Source organism: Zea mays, chromosome 4 (assembly GCF_902167145.1).
Source record: "Zea mays cultivar B73 chromosome 4, Zm-B73-REFERENCE-NAM-5.0, whole genome shotgun sequence".
Classification (NCBI taxonomy): domain Eukaryota; kingdom Viridiplantae; phylum Streptophyta; class Magnoliopsida; order Poales; family Poaceae; genus Zea; species Zea mays.
The window spans coordinates 177,401,502-177,424,874 of record NC_050099.1 but is presented as its reverse complement, the minus strand read 5'-3'; the positions used below and the strand labels follow the sequence as shown (position 1 = coordinate 177,424,874).

Here is a 23,373-nt window from a genome sequence, read left to right as displayed (position 1 = left end):
TGTGTGCAGCTGGCCCTCAGCGGGAGCAGCAACTGTAGCCGATCCAGGGTGAAATTGGAGCTGCTGACCACAATTCTCCACTCAGCGATAATCGAACCATAGTGACAACAAAAGTTCAATTTCAAACTCTTCATCTTCAAGTCAACAAATCAGCATGTAACAATCTCACCGCCTCCAAAGCTCCACATGGGAGCTAGCTCGGGCAAGCATGAACACCCACCAAGCTCAAGCAGTGCTCGAACTTGGCTCTTGGGACCACCTTGGTTAACATATCAGTTGGGTCTTTTGTGCCAATCTTCATAACATAAAAGGCTTTATTTTCACATGAAGCCAAATGAAGAAATTTCGCACATCACTCGTTTCTTCCTCAGACGTCGATCAATGAACCTAGATTCCTACACTTGTGAAAATTGCATACTTCAACATGTAGAGATGATACTCCATCTCTTCCTTAGATGCAACCTTGCTAAAAGATGTTGGCTTATGATAGGTATCACCCCATCGAGCACAACAGATCTAGTACATGCTCTATTGAGGATCAGAGTGAGACTGAAAGTACCATGGAGAATGGAAATTATTATAATCATATCCTGGTGCATTTGGAGGAGTAGGAATAACTAGATATTCAACGAGATCCCACCCACGGTGGAAGCGTGCAGGGAGATGTTCAAGGGTGAAATGAGACTCATCTGCCATAGGATTAAGTCGGGAGTAGGTGATAGAATTAGAAGCTGGATACAACATTCTGTAACATAGTGGTCCGCTATCCCCTCCTGTAAAATGTACATACATACCCAAAAGCATTAAAAAACTGTAGGCAGTAACTTACCCTCACAAAAATATGTTTGGATCTCTCATGAAACTTCTCATCTTTTGCAAGATAGACCGCACTTTGATTATCACAAAAGACAACTCGTTCAACTTGCTCAATGACCAAATCACCAAGAAAATCATGCGACCAAATAGCTTCCTTCACTCCCTCAGTCAAAGACATAAACTCAACTTCTTTGGTAGATAAAGCAATTGTATGCTGTAATGTTGCCTTCCAACTGATGGATGACCCACAAAGCTGAAAAAATAGCCAGTGATGGAATGCTTGTAATCAAGATCCCCAACAAAATCAGAACTATAATAACCAACAACCTGTCCCGGATTGACTATCCTTTGATCAAACATCAAACCATATGTGCTCGTGCCTCTGAGATAATGGAGAATCCATTGCAAAGCCTTTTAATGTTCTTTGCTTGGCTTTGACATAAAACTGCTCACAACACTAATAACATATGCAATATTAGAACGTGTGCAAACCATAGCATACATCAAACTACCAACAACACAAGCAAAAGGAACTTTGGACATGTACATCTTCTCCTCTGCCGTAAAATCGCCACCTAAAGAAGCTCCACCTGAAATGTTACCTTTTGTGCTACCCGCTCTGCCTCAAAATTACAACATGAAGAAGCTCTGATACTGCTTGTGAGGGTCGAACGCAGCAGAAGCGGGCTCAAAGCAGCAAGCTAAACTATCACAAGCATTTCACCAAACACCTTGTGGGCATAAACCAAACGAAGCACCTAGGCTTTAGATCAAGCAACCACGAGATATCTAGTAGTACAAAAACACTATATGCACAACATCAGCTCAACACAACATCAGCCCCATTAACAGTTCATTAGCATACCATAAAACACATATATGCCCCTCATGTCGACATGACCATACACCAGAAAACTTGAGAGATGGCTCCAATAGCAAGTAAGATGATGAGTAATCAACACATATGATGAGCAAAATACCCAAGCAAGTGAAGACGGAGAGATTTACGTGGGAAACTCCTTGTCGAAAGAAAACCCACGGGCGACGGTGAGCAAGGACTCCATTTGAAGATGAAGAATATAAGAGGTGGGAGCCAACAAGTGAGGGGAGGCTCCAGATCCCCAAATCACTCTCTCAAATTTGTGAATTTGGTGCCTTTCAATCTCTCCACTCCTCTCTTAAACCCTAGCTCTCTGTTTTACAGATGAATTGGGTGTTCTCTTTTGGACCAAGCAGTCATAGGATGGGGATGGGGATATTTATTGGTTGTTGTTTTGTAGAAGACCCCACGGGTGACCCCCGGGGTGGCTGTTGAAAGGGAAATAGGGTCAAACCTTTTCCTAAGGGCCAGTTTGGAAGCCTATTTCCCGAGGGGAATTCGTCCTTTTCCCGTGGATACAGCCCACGTGGAGATTGGGCTCCGGGGAAATTTCTCGTCTCGTTTGGAAGACAACTCACCGGGCCAACGCTCCCCCACCCGGCCCATCCACGCGGGGAAATATTCCTGGATGCCTAAGGCCGGACACGTTTCCCCGTCGCGGTCTCTACGGTCCAAGGTGACCTCCATGGTCTGCGCCGCCACCATTCGCTCTGCCTCCATGGTCTCCACGGTCTGAGCCGCCAGCATCGAGGAGGAGGGACACGAGCGGATCCGGGGCGGCCTCCACGGTCTGCGCCGCCACCATCCGCTCTGCCGCCCTTCGCTCCACTTCGAAGGTAAGGAAACACTGGTCGTCCTCTACTCCGAATCCGAATCTGAAACAGTGGACGACTTCACCTTCGTCGACGCCCAGCAGCCTCCTAGTCTAGTATCTGCAGGAGGCGGCGGTTTCATAGTCCTGCCGCTGCTGTACCCAGTCTTGGCCGGCCGAGATCCCCTCCGCGGGCTGCTCCGGAGACGGCCACCACGCGGTATGAGCATGATCCACTTGACCAGCTGCTGGTACTCCAGCGCGTGTACTGCTTGCCATTGCCTGGGACATAGTGCCAGCACGCGTGTGCTGTCGGCCAAGGCAACCGCCAGGCACATACTGCCAGCACATGCTTGCCATTACTTACTCCAAGATTTATATTTTGTTGAAGAGAGATTCTGGGCGCCAGGAGGGAAGCAACTGCCATGGCTGGCTACTTGCTTTTTACTCTGTTGGTCTGGCTACTTGCTGTTTGGTCTGAAGCTTATTCATCTTGTGCTACTTGCTTTTTGCTCCGTTGGTTAGCTCTTAGTTGCTACCTGTTGTAGCTGGGTTTTTATATAGAGCGTAATAGCTCATGATATGTTTGTCTAAATATATTGAATCTCAGTCTACAATTTCTTATTAATCTGAACTTGTAAATTATTTGAATATTTCTCACTGTATTGACTCTACTATATTCTTCAACGTTGTTATATTGTATGAGAGGTAGCACAACTATATAAGTGCATGATTAAAATTTATGTTTCTAGATAATGGGTTCTTGGGAGGAGAATGTTAGGCAATTTTTGTTGGAGGAGGAGGAAGATGATGATGAATTATTCTTTGTTATTCTCCCTGCTATAATCCCATACCTCTCGGAAGAGAAAAGACCCATCCACACATCCTCCCTCACCGGTGCTAAAAAGGTTAAAGAAATTCTTGAAGGGCATGAGAGCTGGTGCAAATCTGAGTTTAGAATGGAAAAGGAAATATTCAAAGCCACGTCAAATTTTCTTAGAAGGGAGAATTTACTACGTGACACACGAGGAGTTAGTGTTGAGGAGCAACTTGGGATGTTCATGTATATGATCTCCCACAACGCCAGTAACCAAATGCTACAAAAGGCTTTTCAACACAGTGGAGAGACTATCCATCGAAAAATATCTGAAGTTTTTGAGATAGTTCCCATACTAACTCAACGATTTGTGAAGCTTCCTAGCTCAGTTCAAACTCATGCTAGGATTGCAACAGATTCTAGGTTCATGCCCTTTTTTCAGGTGAGCTACAACTGCAAACACACAATTATCCTATGCTAATTGCCACATGTCCTCAACATATTTTCATATTTGTTCCTTTAATGCAGAATTGCCTTGGTGCCATTGACGGCACACATGTACCCATCACTATCGCAGAAGACAGGGCCCCTCCATATAGAAATAGAAAAGGAACTCTTTCACACAATGTTATGGTAGTCTGCGACTTTGATCTCAATTTTACATTTGTCTCATGTGAATGGGAAGGGTCGGCATCAGACGCAGGAGTGCTTCGATCTGCTATTAGCAAAGGATTTAGTGTGCCAGAAGGAAAGTTTTATCTTGTAGATGGTGGGTATGCAAATACACCATCATACATTGCACCATACAGAGGTGTTCGATACCATCTCAGTCAATTTAGGAGGAGTCGTTCATCACAAAGTGGTTATGCAAACTACAAAGAGTTATTCAATCATCGCCATGCAATTCTCCGCAACCATATAGAGAGGGCCATTGGTGTTCTTAAGAAAAGGTTCCCAATTTTAAAAGTAGGCACATTCCATCCCATAGAAAATCAAATCAAGATCGCAGCTGCAGCCATTGCATTTCACAACATAATTAGAGGGCAAAATGGTGATGAAGGATGGCTGGACAACCAACTAGATTATATATCTCCAAGTCAATATGTTGATGTCCCTGGGGGAGACAACAATTATCCCAATGACACAGAGTCAAGTGATGGAAGTACACTAAGAGATCAGATCGCACTACAGATGTGGGCTGCCTACAATAGTTGATTAGCTTAAGTTTAAATACAATAAGGCACTGCAGATGTGGAGTTTTTGCTATGTCTAGTTTTCTACCATGCTTGTTAATTCGGGAACAATATTGTAATGTCGTTGTTGCCATTGTAATGTTGTAATGCAACTATTTGTCTTATCTACTTATACAATTGTGTTGGGATTTATTCAACTGTCCATAGTGTAATGTTGTATGTTCTTTTTTATTTTACTAATGGCTTTGAATATTTATTGAAAAATATAGTCATGTCAAAGGAAGTTGCAAGGGCGGCCTGGAACTCAACATATGAGAAGGGTTTAGTCGACGTACTACATGATTACAAAGATAACCCAAAGTTGAAGGGTCAAAATGGATGGAATTCAGAGGGATGGAAGTGTATCACTGCTAAGTTTAATGAAAGGTTCTCTTTGGCTCATTTCACAAAACAACAACTACAAGAGAAGGAGAAAGAACTTAAATCAAGCTATAAAGCAGTAAGAGATTCAAGAAAGGAAAGTGGAACTGGTTGGAATGACTCCCTATGTATGATATTAGCTGAACCAGAGGTTTGGGCAAGGTTGATTAGTGTAAGCAATTTCTTTTTATAACATGGTGTCTTTGCTTATTCAATATGATTTGTTGTTGTTGTGAACTAATTACATTTCATGTTGCATTTAATAGGCTCACCCAAAGGTTGCAAGGTTTCGCAAGAAGCCATTTCCTCTTTTCTACTCTTTAGAAGCACTTTATGAAGGTGAGTGTGTGTCCATTTCCTATTTTCTAATAGGCTATGAGCTATTATACCTATTCATATATGTTCATTTTTATAGGTAGTGTGGCTACAGGACAATTAAATTTCACATCAACTCAACAACTGCCTCCTGCTATTATTCCTCCTCTTGCTCCTCCTGCTATTGTTCCTCCTGCTCCTAGTTTTGTTGTTCCTTCAGCTAGGAGTACATCTGAACAGACTCTCCATCCATTCAATACAAATCCATTTGATTTGGATGGACAAGAGATGACAAGTGAAGCTCAATCTGTGTCAGCTATTCATGAAGCAAGAGAGGGAGAAGGTAGCAAAAGTAGAAAGCGTAAGCAGAGCCATGTTGGAGCAGCTCTCGAAGACTATGTGGAGTTCAAAAAGAGCCAAACTAACAAGGCACTTGATGCTCTCAAAGAACTTTCCATGAGGAAGTGTATGGAGGAAATAGAAGCAATAGGTGGATTCACAGAAGAGGAGAAGTCATATGCTGTGGAGGTCTTTGAGTCCGGGATTAATAGAGAGGCTTTCATGTCAACAATGAACCACAATGTTCAAAGAATGTGGCTAAAGCGCAAAATCAGGTATGTCCATAGTTAAGCATGTAACAAAAAATAGCTTTATGATTTTGGTTTCAGCTTACATGAGCACATATTCATAGTGTTTACATGAGCAGCAACATCTTCATAGTGTTTACATCCGTCCATGTTATATCATTAGACAACCAATTTACATAACTGCATCCTTGAATGGTAAAGTAGCTTGTAGGATACTTGGAACATAGCCTTATGATGTTTATGCATATGGTGCATATTTGTGCATACATTGCTTGGATGTGGGTTTTTCTTTGTGCATATAGTGCATATTTCCTAGTTGTAAAATGTTGGTACATGGTGTAAACTAAACCGTGTGTCAATTGGTGTTACTTGGTACTTGTAGAGTGCTGAGTGGAAGCAACATATGAAGCTGACACGGAAAAGGAAAATGGATGAGTTTGTGACAAATATATTTGATTCCATGTGGCAGTGGAGCAGATAGCCGCTGTTGAATTTTTTTGTATGTTGGCATGGACAGCTGCTATGCTACAATGCACTGCATTTTTAATAGTCTGTTTATGTGACTTTTATCTCTCCAAAATGTCCGTTGTATGGGCTAACATCATGATGTTTTTTCCTGAATTTTCCAAGTTTATGTGCACCGTCATAACTGTGGCAACAGAAAACGATTTGATTATGATTATCCATGTGACATTTTTTATCTTGTTGGGTTGATTGAATTTTTTTTATTTATATAGATTATTATTTTGCTGTGTTGGTTTCAAGTCATGTATGATAGAAGGCGTCATGTATCCTGTTGGTGGATTGTAGTGGTTCTGTTCTAACGAGCAAAGGAGCAGAGTAGTATTATGTTCCACCTGTGCAGCTTCCCTGGCCCATTCGGTTCCAAAGAGCAAAAGGGAATTCCACTGTGCAGGGATATCTCTCCCGGGCTCTAGCTGTACATGGAATCCTACGGCGTGGGGGTTTTATCCCTGGATTAATTACTCTCAGCTGCCAAACTAGCCCTAAATGATTTTGGTGGTTGAATTGCCCAACACAAATAATTGGACTAATTAGTTTGCTCTAGATTATAAGTTCTACAGGTGCCAAAGGTTCAACACAAACCAATAAAAAGTCTAAGATAGGGTTCAAAAAGAAAGGAGCAAAACCAACCGAAGGTTGCCCTGGTCTGGCGCACCGGACTGTCCGGTGTGCCACCGGACAGTGTCCGGTGCACCAGGAAGATCAACTCTGAACTGCTCAGCTTCGGTTTTTGGAGAGCCACTCCGCTATAATTCACCGGACTGTCCGGTGTGGCACCTGACTGTCCGGTGTGCCAAGCGGAGCAACGATCGCCAGTGCAACGGTCGAGTTCAACGGTCGGCTGACACAGCTACAGTGCGCGGACTGTTCGCGCAGAGTCAGAGCAGGCGCCAGAAGGCGCACCGGACAGTGAACAGTGACTGTCCGGTGCACCACCGGACTATCCGGTGCACCACCGGACTATCCGGTGGTCCCAGTTGTCAGAGCTCCAACGATCGAACCCTAACGGTTGGGTGACGTGGCTGACGCACCATACTGTCCGGTGCGCCCATCGACAGACATCGTCCCCAACGGCCATATTGGTGGTTGGGGCTATAAATACCCCCCAACCACCACACTTCAAGGTATCCAAGTTTTCAGCCATTGCATTCAATACAAGAGCTCTAGACTTCACTCCAAGACACAAACAAGAGATCAAATTCTCTCCCAAGTCCGGAATCACTCCAAACAATTAGTGACTAGTGAGAGAGAGACATTTGAGTTCTTGTCGCTTGGATCGCTTTTCTTCTTCCTCCATTCTTGTTCTCAAGCAACTTGTAATCAACGCAAGAGACACCAAGTTGTGGTGGTCCTTGTAAGGGGTCTAAGTGACCCATTGATTAAGGAGAAAACTCACTCGGTCTAGGTGACCGTTTGAGTGAGGGAAATGGTTGAAAGAGACTCGGTCTTTGTGACCACCTCAACGGGGAGTAGGTTTGCAAGAACCAAACCTCGGTAAAACAAATCACCGTGTCATCCGCTCTATTTCTTTGGTTGATTTGTTTTCGCCATCTCTTTCGTACTCGATTATATTTCTAACGCTAACCCGGTTTGTAGATTGTGCTTAAAGTTTATAAATTTCAGATTTGCCTATTCACCCCCCCCCCCCCCTTCTAGGCGACTTTCAGCTGTGTCTAGCCGACCCCTGGGAGGATGCGTGCAACTGACCCCTAGCGAGAGTTGTTGCAGCCGACCCAGGGTAAGAGCCTTCGGGAGATGCCTCGGTTTAATAGGTACCTCAGTTGTCTCCGCTCGTGAGTTTCGTCCTTATCTCTCTGAGTGCGTTGTTCGGGGGATAATTCGGGTATCCCTAATTATTACCCCCAACAAATCCGTAGGTGATGGGTAATTTTTATGTAACTTTATAAGGAGGTATGAAAACAGTGTTTTTGAAACACATTTGAGGAGCTTCGAAAATTTCATTAAACTGGCCTCTAGTTTCTGTTTTTAAGCTAGAACTCAGAAAGTTGGACCTGTTTGGATAGAAGAAGCTAAAATAAACTTAAAATTCTTGAAGTGAAGCTCTCTCAAACAAATATATGACCAGATCAATATATAACCTATCATCATCCAATCCATCTTTAGCACTACTATTATATTATGGCTGCAACTAATGTCAGCTGGGCTCCATAGTCCATGTTTGTACAGTTCCATGTAGTGTTGGGAATTGGGTCGACCCGCCCAGACTCATCGTGCTTTAGGCCCAGAAGGCCCAATTTTTTTTTGCTCGTGTTGTGCCAGCCCAAAGTGAAGAAACAGTGGCCTAGCTCGGCCCTTAAGCACGTCGTGCCGGCCTAAATCCGACCCATATATTTGAACCACATAAATTCCAAATATTACAACCGCATAAAGTTCATATAGCTTACTAAATTAAAGATATTAAACAATGTAAGCAACATTTGACCACATAAAATTTAAATATTATAACCACATAAAGTATATACCTTACTAAATTAAAGAAACTAAATAATATGAGCTTCATTGGGTCGTGCCGGTCCAAATCCTGCCCATGCGTGTGTGTCGTGCTGGGGCTCGACAAGCCGGAATTTGAGGCATGACCCATGCCCGCAATCTAGTTGTGCTAGTCCAGCCCAAATCCTGCCCATATGTGCGTGTCAATGCTGCGGCCCGACGAGCCAGAATTTGAGGCCCGACTTAGGCCCGTCTTCGGGCCACGCTAGTTCGGACCATATTATTTTGTGTTGGGCGATGCTTTGGGCTCCTGTTTTTAGGCCGTGCTCATGGCAGCCCAAAAAACTCAGCCTATATTTCCAGCACTAGTTCCATGTAAAAGATTCAACTAAGCTCTTGAATCGATGTACAACGTTAGCCATCCGAAGGCCCTTGTGTGCACCTCCACTCCCATTATGATTTCCTAGAGCAGGTTGCACCAATGCAGCTGAATGACCCCTTGCTTCTGAACCAGATAGAGATTCAGATTTTCTTTTAAGGCATTCGTCACTTGGTTGCTGGTTACCAAAATTTGGATGTCCAATATGGGCACCGCCTGAACTTAAACCAACATATGTATTTTTCACAAGTGAAGAATCTATGAGAGGCTTTGAAGTAAAGACGCTAGGTGAAGCTTCCTGAGATACACTTTGTGCTCTTAAAACAGATCAACTAACCGAACAAGCTCTTATAGGGTTTGAACAACCCATGTCTTACTGTGATAGCTGTCCATTTCAAATATGTATCAGATTATGTTGTAATGCATAAGCACATGTTTGCTAGTAAGTAGTCGATCACTATTAGAAAAACAATGTTGGAGGATTCGCCGTCACCGATCTCCGTGCTGGTAGACGGGACTACAAGTAGGGACGAAAACAAGTCAAATTTGCATGAAGTTGAATTCGGATATCAAATTTTGCCATGTTTTAATTCAAATTCAAATAGGGATATGGATACTATCGAATATGAGTAAGAAATGGATGTAACGGATTCCGATATCTGCTCAGATAATTACTCAGGTAAACTCAAAGTGCATGTTATCAAACTCAAGATAGATGAATAAAACTTTACTACTAATCTCATAGATAACCAAAGTGAAGTAAAATTAAAGTACATTCTTTATTATCTCCACTATCAAAGTAAACTAAATTAATCATGATGGTCAAAGTAAAGTAAATATATCAATTAATTAGTTATTATTTATATAATATTTATCATGAAACGAATTATGTAAACTAATTTACATCAGTAACTAAATAAATTAATTTAGTAAAAGCAACAAATAAATTATATTTAACTAAATTATAAAAATACTAAAACTAATTTACCATTTATGTATCATTAATAACATTAATAGTTATTTGTAGATATACTATTAATTACTTTCAATGTTTCGTTAGTAATATTACAATTAAATAATTAGTCACTAAGCATGGAACGACTTCAATGTTTCGCATATTCCATAGTTTTGTCTATTAATAGTTATTTATAGATATACTATTAATTACTTTCAATGTTTCGCATATTCCATAGTTTTGTCTAAAGCAGATCTGAAATCAAATAGAAAAAGCTCAAAAATAAATTTGGATATATCTATTATTTAATGAAACGACTATTTTTACAAATAAGTTTTAGGTGCAAGCTTCTATTCTTAGATTTTTAGATCATGATTCATCCGTAGTTTATATTTAATACTTAATTTCCCCGTCAGCTTGTGCACTTTATTAAAAAAATCTCTAACAAACTATGAATGCATATACGGCTGAATCATGATCTAAAGAATCTAAAGGTCTAGAAGGTTTGCTTGCACAGAAGTTGTATCTAAATCTAAACGTTTAATATTCATGCTATATCCGAATCGAATGCTCAGTTAGATTAGAATTCTAATATGTATGGATTAGATTTTATAAAACAGATATTTCATCATCCCTATTTGCAGAATATTCAGAGACTGGTCAGAGTGAAAAGTTGGCCCACTTGGCAGCGACCAGTCAGATGGGGTTCATTGGACTACTGGTCTGTAACAGCAGCTTGCAAGTACCAACTCCCAGTCAACCATGCAGGATGAGTACCTGAAGCACATGGACTGTTCGACTCTGACCAACTCGGCACAAAAATCACGCCTATCTGCTAGTAGTGTCAACAGGCCCTGCACATTTCTGATGTACACAACCTTTCATGTAAAAAACTCAGGTCTCATGAGCCTGCGTTTCAGCCTCACTAAAAAAGAAGGTTAAATATTTCGTTTAAAAGAAAAATAACTAAACCTACAACACCACAAGAGTTTCCAGACAGACGGTATGTACGCTGGTCAGTTGATGAGCCGTCGTCGGTCATTCGATCGCATCCAAATGGGGACAAGATCTTATGGCATGGAGCATGGACACAACAATACAAAGAATGGGCACGGGGGGCAACGGAAGGAGCCGCTCTCTCGTCAGGGTCGAAAACTGCTTGGTCCCGTCATGCCATCAAGAGATTACAGAGTTGTATTTACGCCTGTCAGCGCCACTGCTTGGCGATCTCCTCGTCGAGGATTTGGGTAGCCTGCCGCCTGGAGAAGTCGTCCGGGCTGATGTTGCTCACCAGTAGACTCCGTAGGGCTAGCAGCTCATTGCGGTTGGCTCGCTGGAATAGACCCCTCAGCGCATGCAGAGGACCCTGAGCCTGAGGTGGCGCCGTCGCACGATCTTCAGTGACAACATGAGGCCTGGATCTCCAGTACTCTGTGCAGATGCGATCTCTATCCCGTGCCTCGATTGCCTGGGATGAATTAAACGAAATCATTCAGTGGCATATATGTCAGTCACCAGTGGCTTGGGAAATTCGCAGCCACAAGCCGAGCATGTGCGGAATCATCATGCAGTTATATATGCAACCTGAAAACAGGTTCCACTGCTCATGGCATTGGTGTGCTTCAGTGTTTCTTCTTTTTTTCCCCATTTCTTGAGGTGTAGTGTGTTTCAGAATGCGGTCAAGTGAATACTTTCCTCACCTGAACTATTGCCGGTGACAGCAACCCGAACATTTCAAAACCATCAACTGATCCCGGTGGCTGTAGTGCAGGAAGATTAGCTCTTCCCGTACTGAGTTGCCTCCGTATTTCCATATTCAGCCTCTCACGGACCATGCTCCAGCACTTGGCAGGAGAGACGTTGATAAAAAGTTCGCCTGGACAGTTTTCCAGAGTCACCTGTAATGCATCAAGCAACATATATCAAGATACGGAAAGAACAGATGTACAGATGGTACAAAAGGCTGAAATTTACCATAAACAGAGGTCCCTGTGGTCCGGCGTCTAATATTTCAGATATGTAGTATGCCATTTGTGTTGGATCCACGATGCTGAAGTATTTTACTCTGCTCCTGAACCCTGTGTTTACAAAGGTAAAACAAGTTAAGGAAAACAGAAAAATATAAATCAAAGTGCTGGCGAAATCAAATATATCAGTAAACACACTCAGATAAGGAGTAAACCAGTAATTAATAGCAGCAAAACATTCCTATACCATGAATACTGCTACATATAACATAAAAATCATTCAAGGATGCAAAGCTGCAAAAGATTAACTCCTTATAACAAGATCTCTTCTAATTAAAACAAAGCTGGAAGATGCATAGATACATGCCAATTGTCAGGAGAAGACGAACCTTTTGGGAAGATTGCTTGGCTTGAGGACCACAACCTCCCAGATAGCACAACACCAATTTCCAAAGATTCAACTAAGCTCTTGAATCGATGTACAACGTTAGCCATCCGAAGGCCCTTGTGTGCACCTCCACTCCCATTATGATTTCCTAGAGCAGGTTGCACCAATGCAGCTGAATGACCCCTTGCTTCTGAACCAGATAGAGATTCAGATTTTCTTTTAAGGCATTCGTCACTTGGTTGCTGGTTACCAAAATTTGGATGTCCAATATGGGCACCGCCTGAACTTAAACCAACATATGTATTTTTCACAAGTGAAGAATCTATGAGAGGCTTTGAAGTAAAGACGCTAGGTGAAGCTTCCTGAGATACACTTTGTGCTCTTAAAACAGTTCCCGCAAAGGGCTGACTTGATGCAGCAGAAGCTTGACTGCTATCTTTTTCTGTCATCACTGAGGCCCTAGTCTCTGGTGTTACATGCATTTGGTCCTTGTAAGAGTAAAACTGAGTTGCATTAGTGTTAGATGCCATCAGCCTATGTGAATTGTTTGAGCTCTCCATACTAGGATTCATGTTGCTTCCTTGATCAATCATTATTGGCGGTATGTTATGATGCACACCAGGCGAAGAGATACAGTCTCCAGCCCGCGAAGATTCTCTACTCCCTTTAAATACTACCAAGTCATATGTGTTTTTCACAGATTCTCCTGCAGTACTTAAAGACCTTGTCGCAAAATTGGAAGAAAGTGAGTGGCCAGAAGGAACTGGCAAGCTTAGTGAGCTTTTATGGCCTTCAGGAATGACACTGCTGTTTAGTGTACAGGATACCTCAGTCTTCATGTGTGCCTCCTGTAGTGAAATAGTTCCAGATTTTATTTGCTCTGTAAAAGGACAAGTATCCGTTTCCAAACTAGCTTTGTCCAGCATCTTATTACCATTGTTGTTCTGTTCATTGCAAACCAACGAAGGTGCCAATGATACTGTTGACGCCTGAGACATGTAGGACCTTCTGGGGCCATCAGCTACTCTGCGAGGAGTCTTCGAATCTTGGTCTTTTTCTCTTTTGACACATGATCTCAAACTTAATCCAAGATGAGAGACACCCCATCTGTGAATTGCACTTAACTTCCCACCTAAAGCATCAGCCAACATATTTAACTCATTGATATCATAACGGAAAAGGAAAAATCTTTTGTCCCAGTCACATGAGCAAAGCTGCTTTGCATGTACAAGGCAGGTATATTTCCCTGGGCAACATGGACAGCCAGAAGCAGAAAGATGCAGATCATAATAGCACAATGCACACTCTCTATCAGTAGAATCAAATTCAGCATCCATTTTTCTAGATTGAGATGGAGAGCATATATTTTGTCTTTGCGCCAACTCCAAATCGATTCTTGCCTAAGCAGGAAATTATATAAGATTCCACTGATATTTAGATAAAAAACACTATTTATAAAAACTGCAATACACATTTACCTTAAGCGATTTGCATATAGTGCTGTCAAGTCCACACATGCTTTTCCACCTCAAGTTATCAGCAGTATTTCTCTTAAGGAACAGAATATCCCAATGAGCTCTTATTGCTTCTCTAGCAGCCCCTAGCAACAGCTTATCATGGGAAACAGTAATTTTCCGAGCTTGCTTACGATAAAGCTCGACTGCATCCTGTCCAATTGGTAACCAATCAATTGGTGCCACATTAACAGCTTCTGCACAATTGAAGCCACAGTTGAAACCAGCATGGTATGCCCGAGGGAACGTTAGGACAAACTCTCCCTCATGCTGAACACATCGGTAGACTGGTACTCCTTCAGATTTAAGCAATGATGTTGAAAATTGAGTAACCTGCAGAAGGCGTTACCATCTTATAAATGCACCCCCATATCGTTTGTATCAAAAGGAAGGTAACTCACGCAAACATCACATCCCGCAGCAGAACCAAATCTCATATAGCCACCATCACATCATTATGCTAAATAATCATCGCACATAAATAAAACACAGTTGTCGCGGGGTTATTAAAACGACGAAACGTTGAAACGCTCATGGGTGAGTTTTAACTTTTAAACGGTTTAAACAAAGTTTAAACGTAGTTTTAAACAACATAGGGAAATTTCAATATATCATAATTTCAGGCAATTATATCAAGTCAAATACCAAACAACCAACATAAGTTCACATAATAATATTGTGCAAAATGACATGTCCACAACCACATTACCAGTTTACCACAATAACACAAGTTCAACTAATAGCAAGTCGACAACTGCAAACAAAATGGAATGAGATGTCTAATAGTCCACAATCACAAACGGAACGCATATGTTCAGATGACAGCACCCTTCATCAATCCTTCTTCCTTCACCAAGTGAGCAACAGGAGGCTAGATTACTCACCAGTGGAGCATACGCCAGCGGACAGTGGGATAGTCAGTCTCTGTACTCTGTAGTCCTGCCGCAGTGGGACAGCAGAGGCGGGGCTGGCAGCGCCGGACGGGCGGCGCAGGAGGGAGGACGGCCTGGAGCGGCGGCACACAGAGGCTCTGAGGCGGGGCTGGAGGACGGCCTGGAGAGCAGCGGCCTGGAGGGAGGACGGCCTGGAGAGCAGCTGCCTGGAGCGGCGGCGGCCTGGAGCAGCGGCACGCAGAGGCGGGCCTGGCGGCACCGGACGGGCGGCGCAGGAGGGTTGGAGCAGCGGCAGCGGCGGCCTGGAGGCTGGAGCGCGCCCTGGAGTGCGGCGGCTGGTGAGAACGCGAGTTCCTAATTGGGCTGGTGATAGTGCGGCCTGTAGCGGCGGTCTGGGTGGTCTGGGCGGGAGTTTCTAATTGGGCTGGGCCAATTTCTAGCAGCAGACACATTAAACGCCCGAAACGCGGCGTTTCACTCTATACCGCGTTTAAACGTCAAAACGTGACGTTTAAACGACATTTTACGACGAATCGTAAAACGTTTTGTCGTTTCACTTTCTGTCAGCGTTTTATAGTTTAAACGACGTTTAAACGCCATTTTAACGTCGTTTTAATAAGCATGGCGGCCTAATTCTAACAAATTGCGATGATCAGATTGTTTGGGCTCTAAACAAAACGGGTTTTTCAGTTAAGTCCATGATTCGAAAATTAGATGTGACTCGGTTAAAGTCCCGTTCAGATTCTTATGGAAGATCAAAATCCCCCCAAAAATTAAAACTTTTCTTTGGTTGATTGCTAATGATAAAATTCTATCCAAGGGCAATTTGAAAAAGAGAAATTGGAGAGGTTGGTGTGATTGTTGCTTCTGTGGAGTTTTTTAATCCACAGATCATTTGTTTTTTGAATGTTCAGTTGCGAAGTATATTTGGAGAATAGTCCAGGTTTTTTTAACCTCAAAACAATTACTGGGAAGCTGGTTGACCTCTTTGGCAGATGGCTCTGGGTTTCAATAAAAACCTTAGGAACTTATTGATCATTGGTGCTGGAGATATCCTTTGGTGAATCTGGAAATTTAGAAATGATATTTGCTTTAACAATAAGTGGTTTGTTGACCCTAATGATATGTTTTCCTCTTCTGTCAATGGATTAAATCTTGGGCAATTTTGCAGACAAAGAAGGGAAAAAGGATGCTGGAGGAAGGAAGCGCACAGGTCAAAACTCAAAAGGATGGCAAATGAGATTTTTTGTAGATCAAGAGGCTGGGCGCCAGCATCTAAGAGTTTCCTTTGATGAATATGGGGCATCTTCAAGCTGCAAGATGAAGTCTCTGCTTGTCTTTTGGGGTTTTCTGTCATCTGTCTAGTGATAGCTGTAGTTTCTGGGTTCTTAGTCCTCGTTTTGGGCACTAGGAGGTGGCGTGAATGCAGTGCTTGAGCATTTTATGTAATACCCAGTTGGGTCCGCTGGCATTGCGCTTTTCCCCTGTTTTCGTAAGGTGAATCTGCTGTTAAGTTTCGTAAGTCTTTTGAGTAGGGAGGTTCAGACTTAAACCCCTTAACTCTGCTGTTCCATTTCGCAAGTGTTTAGTTTTAATACAGGAACACTTCAAGAATATATTGAAAGCTGCGATACTTCAACAAGTGACTCGGTTTCTAGCAAAAAAAATCTAACACAAGAAAGAACCTGCGTGTGCGAGAACAGGACTTTTTATAACATTACTCAGCACCAAATCTGTTTACTATAGTGATGTTACAGCATAATTTAAATGGACCACATGAGGTAGAGAGAGAGAGACGTGGGAAGACATGTGATAGTCAGACCCAATAAAAAATAACACCTACTCTAAGTTCTGATAACTATTAACTAATGTGTGAATACCTGAAGCCCTAGTTTATAATAACCAATCAAGAGAGAAACGCTTACCAGGTTGTGAAGCAAATCAGGTTGTTCCTCAAACAAGTCAGGTAGGTGTTTCCTCATTGCTGCCTCCAAATTTACAGCATCCTTTCCTGGAACTCCATACCACATCTTTGGAGCACCCCAATGCATGTAGTTCAGTGAGTACAAATGATGGTCTTCAACATGCTGTCAGCAGAGACATGCCAGTGTAAAATCTCAGAACATGAATGTTAAATTTGGATAATGACAACAATCTTAATTGTAAGAGAAGTAGACATGCCAACAAGCATCTTACCCAGCAGAATGATGAAAAGCACATTCCGACATACAGCCAAGGGACCAAAACACCAGAGATGTCACCGCCCTCAAAAGATAGTACTGAACCTTGTAGTCTAGGCAAGTTGTTTAGGTTCCAACCAGACTCTAAGTACTTATGCTCAACATCATATTTTACTTCGGGAGAAGACTTTGGGAAGCCGCTACCAAAAGTTCCAGTCTCCAAATCAGCACCATATACTACCTGTACGAGAACGTATTCTCTGATAAGTTAGTCGATAGCAGAACTATATGTCAAAAACAGAAATCAGAACTTCGAAAATATTATAATTAGGCCAAGAAACATCTGCAAGGACTATGTTCAGGCAATCAGGAATCATATACAAAAGAACAGAACTGCACTGGGAAGCTAAATCAGAAACTATCTAACAAATCCAGATCTAAAATGACATATACTGTACTTTCTAAAGTTTGGACAGAGCTATGAATTGCAAATGACATAGTTACTCTATGATAGCAGAAGTCCGGTACCTCTATCTCTTCAGTAGGCTTTTCGACTATACGCCAATACTCGCCTTCAATGTCTTCTACTGATGGTGGTGAGTCCGCGGGCACTTCTTTCTTAAAATATTGTTCACGGAAATCATCTGCATACTTCTTAAATGTCTGAAGTGTGAACTCAGGTCCAGGTTCAAATCCAAACCTCTCTTGGTTTTGCTGCACCCCAGTTTGATTGTGATTAATATTATTGTTATCTTCCAGCTCTAAAAGCTTCCTCCGCTTCTTCATCATCCCACCTCTTCTGCCCTTCTTGGATGATTTACGGTTTTGGAGCTTGTCAACCTTCTGTACCCGAGTACAAAATTTTGAGCATTCCCATATGTTCTTCTCTTTAAGAAGGCATGGAGGTTTCCATGAAGGCGGCGGGACAATACGACAAATTCCATATGGTTCTGCTGTAGACCGTATACTCTCAATGTATTTTAAGGTGTCCTTGAATTCCTGATCCACAAGAAGGTATCATGAGATTAGTGTATGCAAAAATAAACCAAGTACTGCCATACTACAAGGCAGTGCGATAAACATAAGATACCTCTTCGGATGGATAGAAAACAGGAGCTTCCTCAAGAACAGGCCTCCTTGCACCAGATGGATTCCACCTTGCAACAACCTGCACGATGTCGATGTGATGTGCATAAGCTGACAAAAAACATCTTCCTGGAAGTGACTCAGCAATTTAGCACAGTTACACAAACCTTTTGACAATCAGCACATTGTGCGCATCCCCGAAGTACTCCTTTCGGTAATTGTCGTCTGCGTCTCACTAATCCCACTCCCTGTCAAGAAAACAGAGCCATGTCATGGCAATGCATTAAAATCATGACGAATTCAGGTAATCACATAAGGATCAATACACGAATGAAACCTTTTCTGCTGATTCAACATCAGATTCTTCGTCCGAGATAAGGTCGAACTGGCTATAGTCTATTGGAGGCCTGTTACGAAGTGACCTCCTGCAACTATGGGTCCCTGAAGTACTAGCAGGAGTGTCACTCCAACCATGCGCCGAACCGTGTTCCAGAACTTCAACATCTTTCTCCATGCAGTGTGCTGCTTGAGCAGAACTAGAATGAGCATCAGCTGATTTGGCATTGTTTTGGATGCCCTGTAGCGCGAGGGCAACAAAAGGTCCGAATCCAGGTGGAATTGAGGGTTCAGGATCCCCGCCGAGTGTGGCCATGATGCACTCTGTTCCCATCATTGCTGCATCGGAGGACGACGCTTTGATCAGCAAACCGAGAGATCCGCTGTGAAACTAAGATGAACTTTACATAAAAAAAGAGCAAAACGTATACAAATGCCTACTGTTAACCTACCAAGGCAACCAATAAACCTCGATTTAGGTATATGAGCAAATTACAGTAGGGAACATAATCGCATCCATATTGTTCCAAACCAAAAATACAGAAATGATGCAACGTTTTGCCTGTTGTGCTAGTTGCAGACAGGGTACAGCTCAGCTGCATTTGCCACACCGTCGTCCTACTTAAGCTGATTCACTCATCTTCAACACAGAAGGCACTACAGCGCAGCAGGCTGCGGACAGCAGAATGTAGAGAAATCATATCATACGAAAGTGTAAGACGTCTATTGCTCCTTACTCCGCAAGCGGCAACGTGGCACAAACTCCAGCACAAGCGCACCCAACGCGTCCTACCCTGCGTGGATACAATGCCTCCCACTGTCTGACTGACGCAGGAAATCGCTGGAGTGGCAACTTGTAACGTAACGTGTAGAAGGGGTAAGGATGAGGAAGAAGAAACAGAATTACAACTGAGCAAGGCCGCCCCTGAAAACACGCGGGGAGGGAGGAGAGCGAACAGCCAGCCACGCACAGTAATCGCACGGGACCACGGCATCCACGGGCCCCGGGCTCCCCCAACTCCATGCCGTCCACGCCTCCGCGGGAGGGGAGAGTAGAGCTGTAGAGGAGAGGGGGCACCGAGCAGAAGCGGCCGCGTGAGGAGGGGAAACGAGAAGTATCCGTCACGTAGATGGACGGGCCAGATGGCCTGGAATAGCCAGCCCACACAAGACCCTTTCTCTCTTCACAATAGCCGGCCCAGTCGGCCCGCGAGGCAAAGAGGCCCAACGGGAGGGCGACGTGGCGCCAGGTGAGTGGAGTGCTGAGTCTCCCTCGCACCGTCGCACGCATCTGTCTCGGCACAGCGCACAGCGCACACCGCATCGCTGCGGCCGCATCTTTTCTCCTCTCTTGCGCCCAAATCGATGAACGATTGCTTTTCCTCATCTCATATCTCTGCGATTTTTACACTGCTTGCGAATGAAAAAGGTAGCGGAAGGGCATGGAAATTGGAAACGGATCTCTGAATCAATGCCCTCTGGACGCAAATCTAAAGAGACCACGGAGCAAAAATGCAGGAGCTGAGAACTCTTTTTTTTTTTTGAATCAATCAAACAGCAACAGAGCCTTTTTATCGTAGGTTGGGCAATCAAAATGCAGAAAAACTGCAGCAGATGATCTGGCTTGAATGCCGCCAAACGAAGCACAAACCAAAAAGACCCAGAAGCAGATCCACGAGCAGCCCCTGGTCCAAACGTCCAACCGGATTCGGATGTTCATGAGTGTTTTTTTTCTTTATGATTTATGATGAGCCAAAATAGAATGCAACATGGCGGCTATGCGGTCAAACAGAAACAGGGACATGAGGAAAATGGAAAGAGATGGATAGATAGCAGTACCAGAAAGAAAGAAAGAAAAAAGGCAGCGACGAATCCGCACCCCCCACGCTGCGAAATCACGAAACGAACGGGAAACAAAATCAGACGAATAAAACCAAAATCACACGAGGCGGGACACATACGGAACGGATTATCCTCTGGAGACCCTTCTGGTTCGATTGAGCTTGAGGACCCTAGAATTTTTTCCCAGCGCTAATCCCTACTATGAACAGCTAGCTACACGAAACCATCCGGCCGCAAAACAGATCTGTACGAATTTAGGAACAGCGATCTACAGATCTGCATCGCATGTCGCTCGCTCTAGCCCTTCAGATGGGCTGCAGACGTCTCCCCATCCTCCAAATAGAAAACATATTACTGGTTGTACAAACAACACAGAAAAAAATAGGAGACAGCAACAAGAATCAAATCCAGGCGCCGGATCGGGGAAGGAAGAAAAAAATGGAAGTGAGGAGATTTACCGGCACTTTACGCACGGACAGATCCGTCAGGTGAGGTGAGCTGTGCGGCAGTTCAATCGTTCGTGTCAGAAACGTCCTCATCGTCCCATCCCAACCGCGCTTTGTTATTTTCCTATATTTTTGTTGTGCCAGGCTTGTTCAGATCCAGGAACTTTGCGGCAACGAAAAAATCGTGAGATTTACCCACTCGTTCTGGTTTATTTTTCTTTCAGAAATCGATTTGCTCCTCCCTGCCTTGGATGCTGCTGCCGCCCTGAGATCCTGGCCCTAGAAGATTAGATGCCTCCGGCACCCACCTCCTCCTCCTCTTCCTTCTCCTAGGCCAGGGCGCCAGGTCAGGGTAGCAAGCAACACATACGCGGGCAGGAGGCAGGCGAAGGGTTGTTATTATTCTTGTGACGATGAACAGACAGACAGACAGACAGATAGATAAGCAGCAGATCCGATCCGCCGGAGAAGAAGAGAGGGATACTATAGTAGTACCAACCAAAATACAGGGGGCTCGGGATAAATAGTGCGTGCTGCTTGGGTTTCTTTCTTCAGCTTTGCGGAAAAGAGGGAGAGGAAGGAGTAGGAGATCCTGTGGGTGTTGGTAAACTGGTAGTATTCTGTATTTCTCGCGGGTGACCTAGAAGAAATCCAACCAGCTGCACAGCACAGCAACAGCAAGCACGAGAGAGAGAGGAGGAGGAGGTGCGAGTGTGAAAAGGTGGATAGCAAAGGGTGTTGCTGAAATTGTGCAAGAACAGTGGGCAGGCAAGCAAATGGCGAAGTCTGCCTTGCTTGCCCATGTCCATAGTTGCTTTTGGGCTTAAACCATGGGCAGCACCTTTGTCCTTTGCTTGCAGTAATGCTAGTGCTGGAGTACACTGATAGTTAATTCATTGGTTGGTTAACGCTTGCTTTGTGGTCAACAATTGTGCAATCAGGTCTTATGTGCAAGCGTGCCAGCGAGGTTTTTGATCCGTTAAATTATGATACAATCATGTATCACATTTAACACTTAAACCATTTCACTATCAGCTCGTTTAGATTCATAGAAAATACCTTTTAAATTATGATTATGTCTACAATTAGATCATGATCTAATGGATTAAAAGTCTCGCTTGTACGCTTATACATAAGTCCTAATTAATTAGTTGTTGTCTGCTTTGCGAGGGGATTAGCTTGGGGGGAGGTTGGGGGTTGGGACCAGCAGAGCAGATCAGCAATGGACGACATGGAACGCAGAGGCAGGAAAGGAGGCGCGGCTCACCTCACCTTTCTTGACCATTTTCTGGCCTCTTTGCCACGTCGTATGTCCCTATCATGGTCAACGATCTCCGCTGCAGGCAAAAAAAGGGTGCGGGAATAATTTTGGTTTTCGTTCTCAAAGAATACCCATTTCCGGTTTTCCAATTTTAATCTCTACTACTTATTAAGGCTGTAAGGGTAGCCTGCCGTTCTGCCACTGCCTCCCTCCCGCACGGCAAAAATGGGAATCGAACCATGACCGATTCGCTAGAGGAACCCACACTTAACCAACCCAACTACGGTTGTTTTGTGTTACATGTGGTCGTTTATTTGTTTTATAGACTCCAAAGAAACCGCACAGCAACGACGAAGTCTCTACTACTTGTCTATTACTTGTCTCACTACCATCTCAGTATAAAATCAGTGGGCTGTGGCATCCACTGAAACTTGGTTACCTTACAATGGAGGTAACCTTAGTGGCTATAACCATTACCCTTGCTCTTTTCTAGCAAAGCTCCACACTATGACTTATCCATGTCTAACCTTTGATAGCAGAACCTATGTTTCTAATGCGTTCTTAAAAATCTGAGTTTACTTAGGCCTGCAAAATAGTGAAGGGACATAGATAAAGAGATTAAACCAGAGTCAGATAAGAGCTCTTTTAGAGGAGACATGCTAGCGCCCACATGATTGGGAGTGTGACATTATTCAGGTGATATGTTCCAGTTCTATTTGGGTTCTCCTTTCCTTTGTGACTTCATTATGCTTATGCAAATGACAACCTTTTTTGTGCCCACAAATGGTGAATCATAACTCTTACCATGAAGATCCATATTCTAAAGAGTTTGGCATTAATATCAGTGAGCGTTTGGCTTCAATCTAGGCAAGAATTTTACTTGCTCCTCGGGTAGGTTGAAACCCACTCATGTTTCTTTTAGCGAAAACAGTGGGCGGAAATCCTATCGAGTATGAAGATAAATTATAGAGAAAAGAACAATATAAAGGGTAAGAGGTCCAATGTTGCACCACTCTTATTGCAGCAGTGGCTTTTAAAGCATTTTTTATTGTTCATATTACCCTTCTTTGTCATAGTTAATATACTCCTGTTTTGGGATGAACTCCTGTTTTATAAACTAGGGCAACACTTTGTGGGTTTGATAACTAACAACAGTCGTATTTTCTTGCAATATATTTAGCCTTTTATATTTTACTTATGATGAAGCTCAAGTATAATAAAACTGGCAGAGAGAATGACTGCTTGCCTAGAGTTGGGCATTGGAATATGATGGACAAGGTGCTCACCATTTACTGAATAGTATTTTGTAAA

The 23,373-nt window shown here is 43.3% G+C and overlaps 4 protein-coding genes across 9 annotated transcripts; 3 read left to right on the top strand and 1 right to left on the bottom strand.

The window, feature by feature from the left end:
• Nucleotides 1-2,678: 2,678 nt before the first annotated feature.
• LOC118476983 (uncharacterized) lies at nucleotides 2,679-3,073 on the top strand. Its single transcript, XM_035967432.1, has one exon. The coding sequence runs from the start codon at nucleotides 2,730-2,732 to the stop codon at nucleotides 3,030-3,032; it is 303 nt and encodes a 100-aa protein (XP_035823325.1). The 5' UTR covers nucleotides 2,679-2,729; the 3' UTR covers nucleotides 3,033-3,073.
• A 157-nt stretch (nucleotides 3,074-3,230) lies between these two features.
• Nucleotides 3,231-4,686, top strand: LOC109945866 (putative nuclease HARBI1). The gene is made up of 2 exons (XM_020552236.2): nucleotides 3,231-3,766; nucleotides 3,853-4,686. The coding sequence occupies exons 1-2, from the start codon at nucleotides 3,263-3,265 to the stop codon at nucleotides 4,537-4,539; spliced, it is 1,191 nt and encodes a 396-aa protein (XP_020407825.1). The 5' UTR covers nucleotides 3,231-3,262; the 3' UTR covers nucleotides 4,540-4,686.
• Nucleotides 4,687-4,788: 102 nt separating this feature from the next.
• Nucleotides 4,789-6,066, top strand: LOC103654143 (uncharacterized). Its single transcript, XM_020552235.1, has 4 exons — nucleotides 4,789-5,109; nucleotides 5,204-5,276; nucleotides 5,353-5,866; nucleotides 6,003-6,066. Exons 1-4 carry the CDS (start codon nucleotides 4,789-4,791, stop codon nucleotides 6,064-6,066), a joined length of 972 nt encoding a protein of 323 aa, XP_020407824.1.
• A 4,756-nt stretch (nucleotides 6,067-10,822) lies between these two features.
• Nucleotides 10,823-21,297, bottom strand: LOC103654141 (lysine-specific demethylase JMJ703). Of its 6 annotated transcripts, XM_035967430.1 has the most exons (13): nucleotides 21,001-21,297; nucleotides 20,814-20,925; nucleotides 18,515-18,852; nucleotides 18,345-18,425; nucleotides 18,182-18,259; nucleotides 17,620-18,090; nucleotides 17,108-17,332; nucleotides 16,837-16,998; nucleotides 13,983-14,351; nucleotides 12,506-13,904; nucleotides 12,124-12,227; nucleotides 11,850-12,047; nucleotides 10,823-11,617 (listed from the first exon to the last, which is right to left on the bottom strand). In XM_035967430.1, the coding sequence occupies exons 3-13, from the start codon at nucleotides 18,848-18,850 to the stop codon at nucleotides 11,357-11,359; spliced, it is 3,684 nt and encodes a 1,227-aa protein (XP_035823323.1). In that variant the 5' UTR covers nucleotides 18,851-18,852; nucleotides 20,814-20,925; nucleotides 21,001-21,297; the 3' UTR covers nucleotides 10,823-11,356. The 6 variants fall into 6 exon arrangements, with proteins under 6 accessions (XP_035823323.1, XP_020408302.1, XP_020408303.1 ...); XM_020552713.3 differs by having other exon boundaries at nucleotides 18,515-18,904; nucleotides 20,814-21,054; XM_020552714.3 differs by lacking the exons at nucleotides 20,814-20,925; nucleotides 21,001-21,297 and adding an exon at nucleotides 19,421-19,633.
• Nucleotides 21,298-23,373: the final 2,076 nt, after the last annotated feature.